Source organism: Epinephelus fuscoguttatus, linkage group LG5 (genome assembly GCF_011397635.1).
Source record: "Epinephelus fuscoguttatus linkage group LG5, E.fuscoguttatus.final_Chr_v1".
In the NCBI taxonomy this organism is placed as follows: Eukaryota; Metazoa; Chordata; class Actinopteri; order Perciformes; family Serranidae; genus Epinephelus; species Epinephelus fuscoguttatus.
This window is the reverse complement of record NC_064756.1, coordinates 17,167,225-17,183,832: the sequence shown is the minus strand read 5'-3', so window position 1 is coordinate 17,183,832 and position 16,608 is coordinate 17,167,225. Positions and strand designations below refer to the sequence as shown.

At 42.6% G+C, this 16,608-nt stretch overlaps 1 protein-coding gene across 2 annotated transcripts in view; it reads right to left on the bottom strand.

Annotated features, from left to right (window-relative positions):
* Positions 1 to 331: 331 nt before the first annotated feature.
* Positions 332 to 16,608, bottom strand: part of grm5b (glutamate receptor, metabotropic 5b) — a 96,716-nt gene continuing 80,439 nt past the window's right edge. For both annotated transcript variants that reach the window (XM_049577267.1, XM_049577266.1), the window contains exons 12-18: positions 15,549 to 15,666; positions 13,726 to 13,912; positions 12,118 to 12,276; positions 10,771 to 10,896; positions 8,197 to 8,379; positions 6,797 to 6,963; positions 332 to 3,373 (exon numbers count right to left, since the gene is read on the bottom strand). In XM_049577267.1, the coding sequence (XP_049433224.1) occupies positions 2,236 to 3,373; positions 6,797 to 6,963; positions 8,197 to 8,379; positions 10,771 to 10,896; positions 12,118 to 12,276; positions 13,726 to 13,912; positions 15,549 to 15,666 (2,078 nt within the window). In that variant the 3' untranslated portion in view covers positions 332 to 2,235. The remainder of the gene's footprint in view (positions 3,374 to 6,796; positions 6,964 to 8,196; positions 8,380 to 10,770; positions 10,897 to 12,117; positions 12,277 to 13,725; positions 13,913 to 15,548; positions 15,667 to 16,608) is intronic.

The window sequence follows — 16,608 nt, the reverse complement described above, 5'->3', positions numbered from 1 at the left end:
TGGCCAAATTAGATATTTTAGATTCTGCATTCTTATGTTAGTCAGGTTCTCCCTCAGGTCTCACTCTGAAGTCGTCGAAAACGGGCACGTGGTCAGTGAATTCCGGTGTGAGACACCAATTAAAAAAAGCCGTCCTTTCGTGTCGGCATGATAAGCTGCTGTTAATGTTTAACGTTGCCCGGCAGCATCAAGGGGAAACGCGATGGGACAAAAACGAAAGTTAAGGCCGTGGAAGTCTAAGTAGGATGGACGGGGGGGTGGTGAAAGGGCTCCAACAACCATTGACTTTCACCCGGAAAGATTATAAAGCCAAACGCTGGTCTTCGTTTGCAAAACACTGTTTGGAAAAAAAAGGTCAATTTACGACGTAGTGCATTTATTTTGAAAGAGACTGTATGCAAACAGTACATTTCCTGTGAAAATGGAAGTGTATTCTGAAAACAGGTGATACATGTAACAGGCAGAAGATGACACGGCGCCCCAGATCATCTTCAACCAATGCACCCAGGGTAAAAAGTCTATGGAAAGTCCATGACCAAACGTACGCCACCTAAACAGACGTCACATCTCATGTTAATATCACATGATCTACCACTGCTGCTGAATACTTTTTAGAGAAAAAGTGATTATGACTTGGATTGCATTCACTCACAACATCTTTCCCAGTACAGGAAGTACAAGATTTGGGATTGTTCTCAAGAGGCCAGACCTCATTTTAAAGGAACAGACTGACATTTTGGCAATTCACTGCTTCGCTTTCTTGCTGAGACAGACAGGAAGATCGATAGCACTCTCATGTCTGTCCATGAACCTCTTTTGTTATTCTGCCCTCCTTCTTCTAAAAAGAGAGGAGAGGTTCAGAAAGGTCTTTCCACTTGTGCAACAGATGACCCTCTGATCAACCAATCTGTGCCCACAAACATTAGAGATGATTGTGATTCCAATTAGTCCTAATCAAAGCACTGTCTGTGATGAACAGAGTGACACTTGTGTCCCGCTGACACATTGTGCAAAGAAAATGTCATGACTGGGATCCCGCTGAGCCTCACATTATGCTTTGTCAAATGTCACACACCAACAATAAGCTCTGAGGTCAGGTTTCTGCCAATTATCCATCTGAACAAGATTCAATGACTAAGATGTTAATGGTGAAACAAGGCCTGGTCTTGTCAATCCCTCCTCTCCCTCTTTCTCGAGTCACAGACAGAGAGGTACAAAAGGTTTGGTCCCAACTGCTTCAGGAATCATGTAGAAAATATACATTCAAACTTCTGAAGAAAACAAACTGGAAGAGTAGAAAATACCGAAACACTGGCAGGATAAAAGAAAGCAGCGAGAGAAAGAGGGACTGAGGAAAAGAAAGCGATGTGGAGGGAACAGACTGGAGAGCTGAACGAATAAAACGATGTGTTTGTGAGAAGGTTCTTCAGAGTAACATACAGTCTGGTATGTTAACACAATGCACTTTTGTCAGAAGCATGTTGGATTTTATCACCAAAGAAAAATCCATAACCTCTCATATATTTACAGTGTTTTCCCCTTACATTGTATCTGTGTGTGCTCATGCCTAAGTGTTTGTATGTGTGTGTGTGTGTGTGTGTGTGTGTGTGTGTGTGTGTGTGTGTATCAGCAAATGTACTATATGTGCCCTTGATAGCCTCTGTTAGTCCGCACAGGCTTTGGGAGTCTTACCTCATCAATACCCTTGGCTGTCTTGTTGGCATTTCATCTCACTGACTAAGATACGCCAAAACATACTCATGCACACACACGCACACACACCCACACACACAAACACAAACACACTGACACTCACAATCTCTAATTAGTTGATAGCCATGATACCTTAAGGCCACTACCCAAATCTAAATGATACGTAGCTCTAGACCTTCGAGAATGATTTCTGACTTCACAGACAAAACACTGCAAAGTCATAGTGGCCCTTTTTGCAGCTCTTCACGTCCCACTTGTGAGAAACTGCACTAAGAAAATAGAAGCTTCTTATACTTGCATCTCACTGCAAACATGTAAACACAACAGCAGACAGCAGACTGTCGCAGCTTGGTGCCTTCACCAACCAGCCCTCCACGACTCCTTCACTGCAGGTTTTTTACTCCACGTAGGGACGAATGGATTTTAGTCTTTCCATCCTCCGATACTCTTCACTCACATTGACTGTGTTGTTTCTGAGCGCTCCTCTTCACTTCGGCGTTTTCTTGACTTGTCATGTCTGCCTCACAGTGAGGATGAACTCTGACTGTAGTTTCTGAGTGTCAGTCTGCTGTACCTGGGTGTAGGGGGGGATGGGGGAGGGTGGGAGGGGACCGGGGGGAGACATAGACCTGTCTCTGAGACAGGTGAGCCGCTACTCGATGCCAGGGAATCGCGGAAAGGCGACGGCGGAGTCAAAGCAATAAGCTCCTCTTCCAACTCCCCCCGTCTCAGAGGGGAGTTGTTGAGGCAGGTGATCAGGCCTCCTCGCATGGGGGAGACAGAGGGGGAGGTCTGGGTGTGAGGAGGTGGCAGGGGGTAAGGTGAATGCGGAATGGGGTGAGCGAGGCAGCCACTCCGGCCCCCCAGGCTGGACTCGACAGGTGGGAGGGGCTGGACATCAGCATAGGTGGTGAGGGTTGGGGGCATCTGGATTTCACGTGGCAGCAGGTATGGGTCGGCGGGGTGAGGAGAAGGAGGTGTGTGTTTGTGCGTGTGTGAGTGTGTCGGAGAGGATGACAACATCATGCTGTTGAGCTCGGTGATGTTGGCGGTGAAGCGGTTTACCACGCAGCTGATCTGATCCATCAGTGAACTCTGTCCTGGGCGGTTGTCCACAGCAACCAAAAGACCGTCGGTCCCCATGATCAAACGACCATCACTGCATGCAACCAAGCGACTGTCACTCCCCGCAACCACAGAGCTGCTGCTGGCATGACCACAACTACTGCCGCCAACGCTGCCACCACTGCCACCGCTGCAAATGCTGCTCGGGTAGGTTGGGATACCAGTCATCGGAGGCTCCTCTGATAATCCTGCCCCGAGCCTCTGGCTGACCGTGCTGATTGGTGAGGGCGTCTGCGGCCGGTATGTCATCGAGTAGTGCTCCTCTGCTTCAGAGAGCTCATACAGGGTCTTGTCTGTGCCAGAATCAGGATGAATGGACAGGGAGGACATGGAGGGGAGAGAGGGCAGAGGGACATGCGGTGGCAGATCTCCCCCTCCACAGTAACGCTCCTCTGAAGTTTTGGAGAAGGGCTTGATGACGGCAGTCTGATTGTTCTCCTTCTTCTTAATGTGGAAGGACAGCCGTTGCCACAGGTGGTTGCCGCGTGAACCGCTGCGCTCCGTCTGCGCCCAGGACACTGATTTACCGTTGGAGCTGGAGAGCAGGAAGGAAGTGGAGGGAAAAAAGGAAAGAGAAGGAGTTGTTTATAGAGCTTGGAGGTAGATGTACCACTTTTAGTTAATTAGTAGCTGGGTTTTTTTCCCAGTTTGCTGTGAAAAACAAATTTAACTTTTTTTAGTTTAAACAAATTATTTGATGTGAGATTATACAAAAGAGAAGGTACACAGTTTTATTCCATCTTTTTCAGTTTAAATATAGAAAAAGGTTTTTGATTTGCATGGTTGTATTTTATGTTATGTATAGGTCCCGGCTTCAGCTTGACAACAGGCTGTCTAAATGTTTTTCTCTAACTTATTCCAACTGCAGACTCTACTTCCTGAACGTGGGCATTATAAACATACTGAAAATTATTTACACTTTCCTCTCCTTTGTTTTTGTATCACATTATATGACATTCCAAACGTAGATGTGACAGCAACTACAGTCAGTTACTATAGCAGGTGATTTTATTGTTCTTGAACGTGTAGCTTACTTGTTTCTACAATAAATGCTATTTTATTGTGCTGTTAATCATCAGTTCAGGGTTTTTCTTGATAGCAAATTTAGTAGTAAATTAGCATTACAAGCAAAATTACTGTTAAAAATACTGCTGGCCTTACACAGCTTCTAGTTTAACCTCAGTTGGAGCACACTCCCGTGAGTCTCCCAATTCTGACAAAATCAAACATTTTTAATATTACTGTAAGTTTTTAGTCAAGGTTTCGTACTAATAGTGAAGAATAGGTACGCTTTGTCCAGCGCCAACCAAAAAGCAGTCTAGTAGATAGTAAATATGGAGGCGCCTCAGAGGAGGCAAGAAGTTGTTTAAATCATATCTAACCAACTGGAACTTATTTTAATGAGAAAGCTAAGCTAAGCTAAGCTAACCAATAGAGGCTGGTGACAAGTTTAGGGCGACAAAATCCAAAGTGTAAAGTTTCACGCAAATACAGTTTATTTTTATGGTTTATGCTGATGCCAAATTGACAAGAATACTATCCATGTATGACACCTTTTATCTGGTGTTTCTAGAGGTATGTGTTTTTGTGGACATGTAAGGAACTATTAATATGTCATTATTTATTTATTTATTTACTTTTTATTTGTTCATTTTTCAGTTTAACAATGAACAGAATACACAATTAAACAACATTAATAAAAGAAAGGGAAAGAAAAATAATAATATAGACAGGGGCAATACTCTCTCTTTACAATCTCATGTATTGACTTATTTTTATCATGTCAGCTGGGAACACGACCCATAATTGGTCTTGTATGCCGTCCATTTAGTCCTTAGATAGTGAGTCAATTTTTCCATTGAGTAAATTTCCTCAATGATGTCCAGCCACTGCTCAAATGTTGCAGGGTCACATTTCAACCAGCTCCTTGTGATGGCCTTTTTACATGCAAGTGTCAAGACTTTGAAGAGATACATGTCCTCCTTTAGAATTATGTCGCCTGGTTTCAATCCCAGGTACACAATCCGGGGATCCTTAGGAATCTTGGAACGTAAAACAACCTTGAGAGTCTGAGTAACCCTGTCCCACTACGTCGTTATTTTTAAAGGGGGGTTGGCGCAATATTTTCCACCAGGACAAAGGTTGGCAAATAATCTCAAAAGGAATCTAGTTCTTTCAAAGAGTGACCCTGCAAGATCCCCCGTCTTCTAGTCTGTGACTAAAAATGTCACAATGTCTTTAGATGTGAGACAATGTCAAACTTTAGCCTTTAAAAAGTCTTTTCAAAGTCTTTTAAAGTATTGTAGGCAATAGTGATAAATTTGGATAAGGGCAAACAGTTTTTAAAAACTTCACTGCAACAAAACCAAACATGGCAAAAACATTACGTAAATGGCGCCTGTTTAATATTAGTTCTTTTTAAATATTAATCTACATTAGTAATGTAATTTAATTGATGCAAAAATTTAAATGGAGCCTTGGCTCAACCACAGAAAATCAGTTGGACTTCACATGCGGAGTAATTTCAATTACAATTAATTTCCTGTTCTATTTTTTCCAGACAGTATGTTCTTCATTTGTCTTTGTCAGGTTCTCTCTTCCTCTCTCTGTTCCTCCCTCTATCTTACACTTTTCTCCACTTTTCTCAGCTTCACATCAGTCACAGTACTCTGTCCCCTGCCTCCCCCCCAACTTTTTTCCCTCTCATCCTTTTGTCAGGTTAATTAGTGTGATTAATCTATAGTGGAACTTCTGATTAAACCTCACACCACCGTGGCTGGGGGTGAAAAGAACTCAAATCACCCTGGACACACACACACATAGACACATATGCACACACTGCATGTCCACACACACACACACACACACACACCCACATCCATATGCCGCACATGTCAACCTGCACCAACGCACACACAGTGCTGTGATCAGCTCATTTCAGCACACAGGAAGAGTCTCTGACAGACGCTTTTGGAGAAAGGTAGACCCAAACCCAACCTGCAGAAACATGTTGCACATACTGAAGGAGTGCTTGATTGATCTTATCTTACATACAGCGTGTCGCATCCAGTTTAATGTCTGGTGAAGGTAAGCTTCAGTAGTTCAAACATTTGGTTCAAACATCAGTCAAATATTTGTTTCTTCTTCTTCTTCTTCTTCTTCTTCTTCTTCTTCTTCTGTCTGCTGGTTTCATGTCTCCCTGTGTCTGTGCAGACTATACAATGACAGCATCTCAACAGCTTCCAACCCTGCACTGAGGAGATAGACAGCCCTGCCAATTACCGCCACCCACAGGGGAAGATAGGACCAAAAGAGATGGAGAGGGGAAGAGAGGAATAAAAAGAACCAAGATGGAAGCACTCCTGACATTTCTCATAAGAGCGTGATTGAAATCTTGCTTGCCAAGCGGGGTGAGCTGCAGTAACGTGCTGACAAACGAAAATGTGTTCTTGTCTTTTTCCTTCCTTTTCATTCTGGGCAAGTGGCTGTGCATCACTCCCTTTGTGTCCTTTGATCGGTTCCCTGTCACTGTAGATGGCTGCTGGATGGCCTTAAGCTGGGTGTGAAAGCCATTATGTCTTTCTTCTTTGCACTATTACTTTAGCTCTTTCTTCTCTTTCTTCACCATCACTGCTGATTTTCATCTCTCTGTCCGTTCCCTCCTTCCTCTGTTTGTATTCAGATTTCTCTCCCTCCCTTCCTCTGTTCACTTCTCTCCTTCTTTGCCATGTCTCCATTAGGCAATTGTCTGCAGTTCATGTTAGGGTCAGAGGAACAGTCAAGCAGACTCAGGGGAGTTCAGAGAATCAATCTTTCAGAGAGCTCTAACACACACACACCATAAATAGTCTCAGAGTGGGGCCATTACAGAAATGGTGCCTTGGACTGTAACTGAGGAGTAACCTGGCATTAACCTGGCCAATGAGCCTCTAGTGTACACACACTCACACACACGTACCTGAGTGTCTCTCCAGTGGAGCCTCTGCGTTTCCATAGGTTGACCAGACTAGAAGAACGGCTGGCGGCTGAGGACGATTTGCCGTCGCCCACGTGCATGCGCACCACTGTGCTAGTGGTAAAGGCACTGCGCACGTTACGCTCTGGTTTGGCTAGAATGATGTACACCTGTTATAAAATACAACATGATATTCAATATATGATGTTCAAATACAGCAAAACAGCTCCAAGACAAAGAGGACCACTTAATTTAATAATATACAGACAGAACAAATACCTACATCACTGCATCTGTTTTAATAAATGTTCTTTTAAGAGGAGTGATGGAGGCGTCATAGTACGCCTTATTAATGTAAAACTCTAATGAAAACACAATTCTCAAAAGAGGCAGCAGCTAATTGTTTTTATTGATTGTAATGCTGCTGCTGTGTCTGAGCACAAACTTTCTCCTTGAAGCTCTACAGGAGTATCGAGCTATTACTGTGGAACGGGGAGAAAACATGATACGTGATAATATTCTAAATTAGCCTTTTCACTTCAGCGCAGGCGTTTGGTGAAAATTTAATTTCAAGTTTCTAATCCCTTATTCAAAAACTGAAGTTGAACACTCACTTTCAATTACATGGTGTTTACTGGGAGTGCTGCCCGTGCATTACCACTCTAATGACAGGGTTACTGTTAGACTGTCAATAGGAAAACAGTACCGTGGGGTGCTTTATCGTCAAATGTAAGTCTTCACATACCAAATTGTAGTTGTAAGTGTAGTTTACTGCGTGCATAACATGAGGACGGGTATCAGGGTGAGTATGAACAAGTAAACTTGTGGAAGAAACACAAAGAAAATAAGTTTCTTGGTTCTGGAGTTGGACATCAACATTCATACAGGGGCCGAATAACTTAATCAGAACACCTCAGAGTGTATTACTGAAGTCAACCTGGATTGTACCAAAAACAAAAGATTGTCAGGAGTTTAACATGTTTGTAAGTCTATTTCAATAATAAGATTTAAATGCTATAACAATGTAGCATGACGTATCAGTACTGTTGTCATGGTTACCTCCTGTTTAAATAAACCTTGGACCGTGGATCAATGCAGAGAGCTTACAACCACAATATGTTTGAAGTTGAAGAGTGTGAAGAATTTTCTCAGTTTTTGGATTCTTCATTCACCAGAGGATTGTGAGAAAAATGTACTTTCTTTTTTTGTTGTTGACAAATTCAGTGTAACATGGGGTGAGTAATATAACAGTGCAGAACAAAATAGACTACCAAGCTTTTATTGTCATTGTACTGCATACCATGAAAGTATTCCCTGAATGTTTAGGGAGACTGAAAGATATATAAATCAAAAGCAATGACTGAGTGAGATGTAGAAACCATGCATTTTAGCTTCAGCCTTACCTTGGGTACGAACATGCAGCACAGTGCCACAGTGGCACTGAGGCTGACACTGAAGCACATGGTGATAATCTTGTAGTTGGAGCCAAAGTAGATAGGTACAAAGGCCAGCCAGATGATACAGGTGGTGTACATGGTAAAGGCAATGTACTTCGCCTCATTGAAATTAGCTGGAACGTTACGGGTCTTGGGGAGAGATAGAGTCAGAGACAAAGTGTTAGCAAATATTCATACATTTCCTTACTGTTGTTGAATCATTCTGTGGATTCTGCCTTAAAAGGGAAATTTCCGTTTATTTCAACCTGTCTCCTGTCGTCCTAAATTTGTTTCAAGTGACTAGTGACATAAAAATAATAGTTAGCATGTTAGCCGTTAGCCTAGATACAGCCAGGGCGTATAGTAGCGTCAGACCTGTTAAAATGTAAGTGAACGGACATACTTCAAGTGCAAAGTTAGTCCACTAAGCGTTTTTTCCACAAAGACCACCTCATATCGTTAGGATAAATGTCAGAGAACATACAGAAAACGACATGCAAACGTGTTGTCTTATCTTACCGGTGTGGTGCCATGTTTGTTTACATTTAGCTCTGTTTTCCAAAGCGCGGACGAAATCTCACGAGAACAAGCAGCAACAGCTGGAAGGCAGAACCGGACAGTAGCCTGAAAAGTTCATTCATTTATTTTATGAAAGATTTATAGAATAATGGCTGACTTTTTGCAAGACTTCGACTTTGTGGAGGAGGAATTTGATTTTGCAGAGTTTTATGGCCGCCCTTATTTATTTGAGCCAGAATACACTGATGAAGAGCTTCGTGAAACTGAAGAACGGAGGAGGAGGGAGAGAGAGAGAGGCGCAACAGGTAGAGGACGACAGAGGAGGAATGGCTGCTGCAAGGCTGCGTAGCTCTGGAGATTGGTGGTGTACCTGTGAATGCTGTGCCCCAGTGCCCACAGAAGAGGAATGCCTCTGTTGCAAGGAATGGGACCGGTTGCAGCCTTATTTTCAAGGTCTGGACGTGACCGAGGACAAGACACCTCCACCTGGAGTAGTATCCAGCTGGGCTTTATCTAGAGCTCCCGAAATATATTTCGGCTGCGCTTTGGAAAGCAGAGCTAAATGGTAAACAAACATGGCAGCACACTGGTAAGGTAAGAAGACACGTTTACATGTCGTTTTCTATATGTTCTCTGACATTTATCCTAATGATATGAGGCGGTCTTTGTGGAAAAAAAAGCTTGTTTAGTGGACTAACTTTGTACTTGAAGTATGCCTGTTCACTTACGTTTTAACAGGTCTGACGCTACTATGCGCCCCGGCTGTATCTAGGCTAACGGCTAACATGCTAACTATTATTTCTATGTCACTAGTCACTTGAAACAAATTTAGGACAATAGGAGACAGGTTGAAATAAACCGAAATTTCCCTTTAAATTAGGAAATAACACAAAAAGGTAAACTGACAGCTTTGGACTACAGGCCTTTACAGAACCAGAAGTGACACTGTTAACACTATTACACACCTTTGCCTTACCGCTACCCTCACTGCAAAAACTCAAAATCTTACCAAGAATATTTGTCTTATTTCTAGTCAAAATGTCTCATTTCTAGTCAAAAAAAATCTCATTACACTTAAAATAAGACTCATCACCTAAAAAGTTACTTGTTTTTAGGCAATTTTCACTTGTTTCAAGTAAATTTTCACTTGAAATAAGTAGAAAAATCGGTCCACTGACAGATTTTTCTACTTATTTCAAGAAAAATCGGTCCACTGACAGATTTTTCTACTTATTTCAAGAAAAATCGGTCCACTGACAGATTTTTCTACTTATTTCAAGTGAAAATTTACTTGAAACAAGTGAAAATTGCCTAAAAACAAGTAACTTTTTAGGTGATGAGTCTTATTTTAAGTGTAATGAGATTTTTTTTGACTAGAAATGAGACATTTTGACTAGAAATAAGACAAATATTCTTGGTAAGATTTTGAGTTTTTGCAGTGAGGGTAGCGGTAAGGCAAAGGTGTGTAATAGTGTTAACAGTGTCACTTCTGGTTCTGTAAAGGCCTGTAGTCCAAAGCTGTCAGTGTACCTTTTTGTGTTATTTTATTTTGACTAGAAATAAGACAAATATTCTTGGTAAGATTTTGAGTTTTTGCAGTGCTCACCATTATGTGCTGGTTAGTTGGATTGTTTTTCTGCTGCTGTGCTCATAAACATAGGTTATTTATTTTCCTGATGTGCAGTATATTTCAGCGTTTGTCTCCTTTTACCGTTCTGCTCTCATACACTGCAGCAAATGGATGGCTGCGGGCCACTGATAATCAAACACTGACTTTATAATGTGTTCAACAGAATTTCATTTACTGCTGTTGAAAGTTGGAGAGCATCAAAAACAAACAGCGGTTCAATCATTGCTTTTTACATTATGTCTGTGTGACCTTTCTTATGTAAAGCACCTTCAACATAGTATGAGTACATGTTTCTAAAAATAAGGACTACGCTTGAGATATCCATTAAGATATTTTCATTTAAATCACACTCGACACTGAATCACAATAGTTACAAACACTTCAGCCAGTACCTTGAAGGCATAGAAGGTGCAGCTGAGGATGAGCAGGCCATTGTATCCCAGCGGAGCGACCACGCCCAGGTTAGTGGTGTTGCAAATGAGGTTGACCTGGCGGATGCTGGGGTAGTCATGAATCACCTACAGAAGACGGAAGAGGAATAAAAGTCAGTGATAAAAAGCTTTACAAAGTTTTTGCTACAAGCAAAACCGAAAACTCTAAATAATGTTTGCCGATATGAGTGTGTTTATATGGACATAAATAAACCCATTTATGGTCAGGTTGTTGGAGTCTCCAGTTTAAAGTGTTCAACCATGCATACACCATATCCCATTTTCAGAAACCAGGATAAGACCTTATCCCGTTTATGAGAAAACTGAAGATCCTTGGTGGAGTGCTACAAAAGAAACTGGGATACTGCTGCATGTACACACCTTACCACATTGTCTCAGAGCCACCATCTACCTGCAAAGGCATGGCTTTAGCTGTGTAACAGAAATTAAAAAATGGCGGCAACGACAGTGTCTCACTTTTTGAGCAATGAAGCAAATTAAAGTCTTTCGGTAATTAAAGAGGCTGTGTATTTTCATCCATTGCTCCCCTTTCCTACATGGTGGCAGACACAGCACTGGTCAAAATGGAGGACAGTGTTATTTCGAGGAGCATAGCTGCTTTCAGGAATAATGTTAGCTGAGTTTTGTGGTGCATTTGTGATTAAGAGAGAAAGACAGTGGAGGTGGTCAGAGCAGACAAATGTTAGCAATCAGAGCAGAGAAGAAATTGCATAGTGTGGTGTTCAGTATTTTCTGTCGCTCTCATCTCCCATTGCTGATTTGTTTTCATAAACACTACAGGTCCCTGCGCAAATAAACTGCAGTAATCAGTAACTAGGTCACTAGTATATTTCATGTAGGGGAATAATCATAACCTGACTTCTCTGTGCTCATGTAAACACCATATCTTGAATAAATAGGATTATAAATGGGATACGCCTCATAAACGGGTTATTCATGTCCATGTAAACACCCTGTATGTGACAACGGTGGCATTAAAATAGAGTGGGGAAGCAGTATAATTTCACAAACTAGCAATTCCCTTCAATACGCTGCCAAATTGAGATCAACACTTAAAGTCTGCTGGCAAAAATGACAAATAGAGTGGGACTGATTAACTGCTTTGGATAAAGGCAAGAAAAGTGTTTCATTCAAGATTCTACTGCCAAATAAGCTACAACTGTATGGGTCAAATGGTCTTAAAAACATAAGTGACTTAATAGAAACAGACTCAGTGAGATCACAGGCCTAATTATAAGGTAACTTCTGCTCTTGATTCGCCTTTATGTTTCTCTGTCTCTCGCCTACCTCAGGTGGCTCCATGAGGAAGAGAGCCACGATGATGCCCAGCTGCAGCAGTATGAGGAGGAAGGCAATGATGAGCTGAGCGCAGGCAGACATGAAGCGAGGTTTCTTTGTACAGATCTTCTTCTTGCTGCCTGCCAGGATCCGAGCGATGCGGTTTGTCTGGGGTCAGATTGCAAATAACATTTAATAAAATATATACTAAATATACTGGCCCTCATTTATCAATCTGTCGTACAAACCAGCTCAGATATGAGTGCAGAAATCATCTAACGACAGGATTTACGTGCAATTCATGAAAGGTTCTTATCTTGCTGATGACAGTGTATGAACGATCAGGTGTCGATAAATGTGGCCACTGAAAACAACTGTCAATTACATATCCCAACCAAATAGATTCATGGTTTAGAGGCCTGGCCCCTCAAGTTTATGACATGGAAAGATGTAATTCGGCCAAGAGGAGAAACTTCTCTTAGCTGGAAATGGAAACAATGACATCTCAAATCCATATAGCGGCTATACATTTTTCAGTGATTAATATATGGCTGCAAATACTTGGATGCCAGTCAGAATATGGTCTCATAACAATTCTCCAACTCAGTCAGATTTACTAAGGTGAGGTGAGGTGAGGTGGGGTGAGGTGAGGTGAGGTGAGGTAAGGTAAACTTTAATGTCCCTGAGGGGCGATTTGAGATATAGACAGTAGTCCTGTGTACAACAAAACAGACAGTACAGTACATAACAGACAGTATCCAGTATCACACTGCAAATGGCGGCGCAGTGGTTAGCATTGTCATCTTGCAGCAAAAGGGTTCTTGGTTTGAACGTGGGGTTGGGGAGCCCTTCTGTGCGGAGCTTGCATTTATCTCCAGGTACTCCAGCTTCCTCTCACAGTCCAAAGACTACATGTTAGGTTAATTGGTGACTCTAAATTGGCCGTATGTGCGAATGTGACCATGAATGGTTGTCTGTCTCTATGTATCAGCCCTGGGATAGTCTGGTGACCTGTCCAGGGTGTACTATCTAGGCCCCCAACAGGATAAGTGGTTATGGTTTTTTTAAATGAGGGTCACTGTATCAAAAATTCCAACCATCTGCTTTCTGTATTTCTATACTGCTGCTACCGTCCTCATGTAGATATATTAGTAAGAAAAACTTAAAAGATATTGCACACAGTAGTCAAGATCTAGTACGATACGCTCTAGATATTCTTTTATGGGAAGGACATTGCAGTTCGCTGCCATCATTGAATCCTTCCTCCCTGTTCCCTCAGCCCTCATTTGAAAAATCCCATGGGCAGGGTTAGGACAGACTGGCCCTGCTTGTAATGTTATAGTACAAATCTGCACTATCGAGCAACTACAGCCCCTGTTTTTAACCCAGTTTCTTTCTGATTAAGCCCCCCCACAGGTGTATCCCTGGTGCTGACTGTCTAGCATCTGAGGCTTTTCTGTGGCTATTCACTACAGACCACTGATGACCAAGGCAAGTTAGCATAGATCTAATGATAGGAGTATTCCATGTCTTTTGATGTAACTCCTTTAGCCCTACACCTCTCACAACTGTGTCACCCTACATCTCATACTTATTCCACAGATCCTTAGACATTACCTTGGTGACAAGTGCAGAGTAGCTCATAGCAGGTGACAAGCCTATTCCCAGTCGTTGGAGGTAGCAGTGGATGACATGGGGTTTGGCTATGAGGCTGAAGGTACACAGGTATCCGAGGCAGATCCCAGCCAGTATAATGTAGCACAGCTCCCTGCTGGAGGATTTCACTACTGGGGTGTCCCGGAACCTAAACACATCCAAATAAACAATTATGCACAGATAAATGTAAGGGATAACATACAGACATGCAGAAATGCAGATTATATACAATTTAAACATGCACAGTGGTTAAAACTGGGGTAGGCAGTTTAGAGCTCTCTCCCTATATCGCTCTGCTTCATTGATCCACTGTGGACTGCTTTGCTGGGAAAAGGGGAGCAGCGAATTCGGAGACAAACTGTCACCGAACAACTGCAGCAGCCAGCCACAGCACTGGATCTAACAACAGCAACAGAGTTGGGGAGTCAGGGCTGTCCATTCCCTGGCGCTGGTTGCTGCAGCTGCTAGCTGGGGTCCGTCTCGAGAGCTGCTGCCTGCACTTCTCCCATCAAGGTGGTCTGTATTGGCAGGGACACACTGTAATTGTGACACTAGCTAGCTACATTAAAATGAACTTGAACTGGCCACATATGTGAGCCTTTGGCTACAGCTGGCAACCCTAACCCAAAACTATCCATCCATCCAATTTCAACCACTTAACTGAAGCTGGGTCAGGGGGGCAGCAGGCTGAGCAAAGTATTCCAGATGCAACTCTCTCAAGCAATGCTTTCCAGCACCTTCTGGCAGATCCCAAGGCATTCCCAGGCCAGATGAGATATGTAATCCCTCCAGCGTGTTCTGGGTCTGCCCGAGGCCTCCTATCAGTTGGACATGCCTGGAACACCTCTAATGAGAGGCTTCCAGGAGGTATCCTGATCAGATGCCTGAACCACCTCAACTGAATCCTTTCGACGCAAAGGATCAGCGGCTTTATGCCGAGCTCCCTCCGAATGTCCGAGCTCCTAACCCTCTCTCTAAGGCTGAGCCGAGCCACCTTTTGGAGGAAACCAAAAGTTGTATCCGTGACCTCATTCTTTCGGTCACTACCCAGAGCTCATAACCATAGTTGAGGGTTGGGATGTAAATGAGATCAGCTCTCTCTTCACCATGATGGTCCGGCACAGTGCCTGCATCACTGCAGATGCTGCACCAAACTGCCAATCCATCTCACGCTCCATTCCGCCCTCACTCATGAACAAGACCCCAAGATACTTGAACTCCCTCACTTGGGACAGTAACTCTCTTCCAACTGTTCAACTCAACATTTTCTCTACATCTCTGAAATGCGTTGCCAATATTGACACACGTTTAACTTTATTTATTTATTTATTTATTTATTTATTTATTTATTGTCAGACTCACTTTTAGACTTTTTTTGGTTGCTTGACAATGTCGGCGGTTGTTGCCAATGCTGCAATAGCAACTTTTTCTGTAGGATTCTCCGCCATTGAATCAAGCTTTTACAGAAGAGACGTGCATGTGCATTTGTCTTTGTAGAGCAGCCAATAGGAATGCCCTCTCTCTGACATGACCTGTGATAGGCCAAAGTCTACAGTCACTGCCTACATTTTCTAAAGCCTAAATACAGAGCCCAGTAAAGGTGCAGAAGTCTGGTTTTCTCCCATACTACTTGAATTGCAGTATGCTCAAAGGTTATTATGGGATTTTTGCCCAATAAAGCAGAGTAACAAATAAATAAAACTGTCTATCACAGTTTTAAGAGAAGAGTAGGTATGGTTTTCCTCAGCTCTTATATTTTCTAAGACAGATGAGAGAATGATTACCTGATAAAGACTGCAGTGACAAAGAAGGTGAACATTAGACCAAGGCAGGCAAAGACCACAGCAGCAATGGGTTCAGGATCTCCCCACCGCAGATACTCCACTGGGATTGGGTCACAGCCTGGGCATAGAAGAATGAAAAGATGCAGTTCTTGAGACAAAATTAATCAAAGACTTCTTTAAAGTGTGAAGCTTAGCAAAATGATAATACAGAGTGAGCTTTAGGCAAGACTGTCATATTTTGCCACACATTTAACTGTATCTTTATCTCTATCAATCTCTATCTCACTGTTGCTCTTGTAGTGCAGATTTTCCTTTTACACTTCTTTCTATGCCTCTTACATCACACTGCCTTTTGACCTTGCAATACATACTTCTCCATTTTCCACACTTTCATCCATGTCTCTATTTCTCCCCTTCTGTGTTCATCATTCAATCTTTGTATCTGTTTCCTGTCACTCTCTTTTTTTCTGTAAAGCCTCATCCATCACTGTCCCTCTGTTTTCCCCCTAATATCTCCCTTATCTCTCCTCATCCTCATCCCTCCTACCTTTCTCCCTAATTCTCTCCCTCCATCTCTGTCTTCCTCCTAGGCAGGGAGATAAAGTGTCATTAATTAAAGGGACAGTTCTAATTATGAACCGTCTTCACGTTTGCTGAAATTATCTGGCTGGTTGGTCTAGACATACTGTAGCAGCAGGGACGCATGTAGACACTTTAACAAACTTTCTGTCCTGATACTTCTTCACATTTCCCCCTATCTTAAGTATCTCTATCTCCCTCCTTCTCCCTTGCCCTTGCTGTAACCCTCTCTTACAGACATGCACAAACACACACGCATGCAAGCACACACACTTGTTCATACAGTAATGTGAATCACAGAGAGAGTAAGAGTCATTATAAAAGACTCAAGTAATTTAATGACTTTGTCTTTAACACGGTCAATAAAGTTTATCAAATCAGTGAAGTGGTTAGGTCTAGGGGCATAAACAGCAGCCTAATTGCTAAATGGGAGCCAAGGGGATGGAAACAAACAGACAGAAAATAAGTCAGGCGCAAGCAC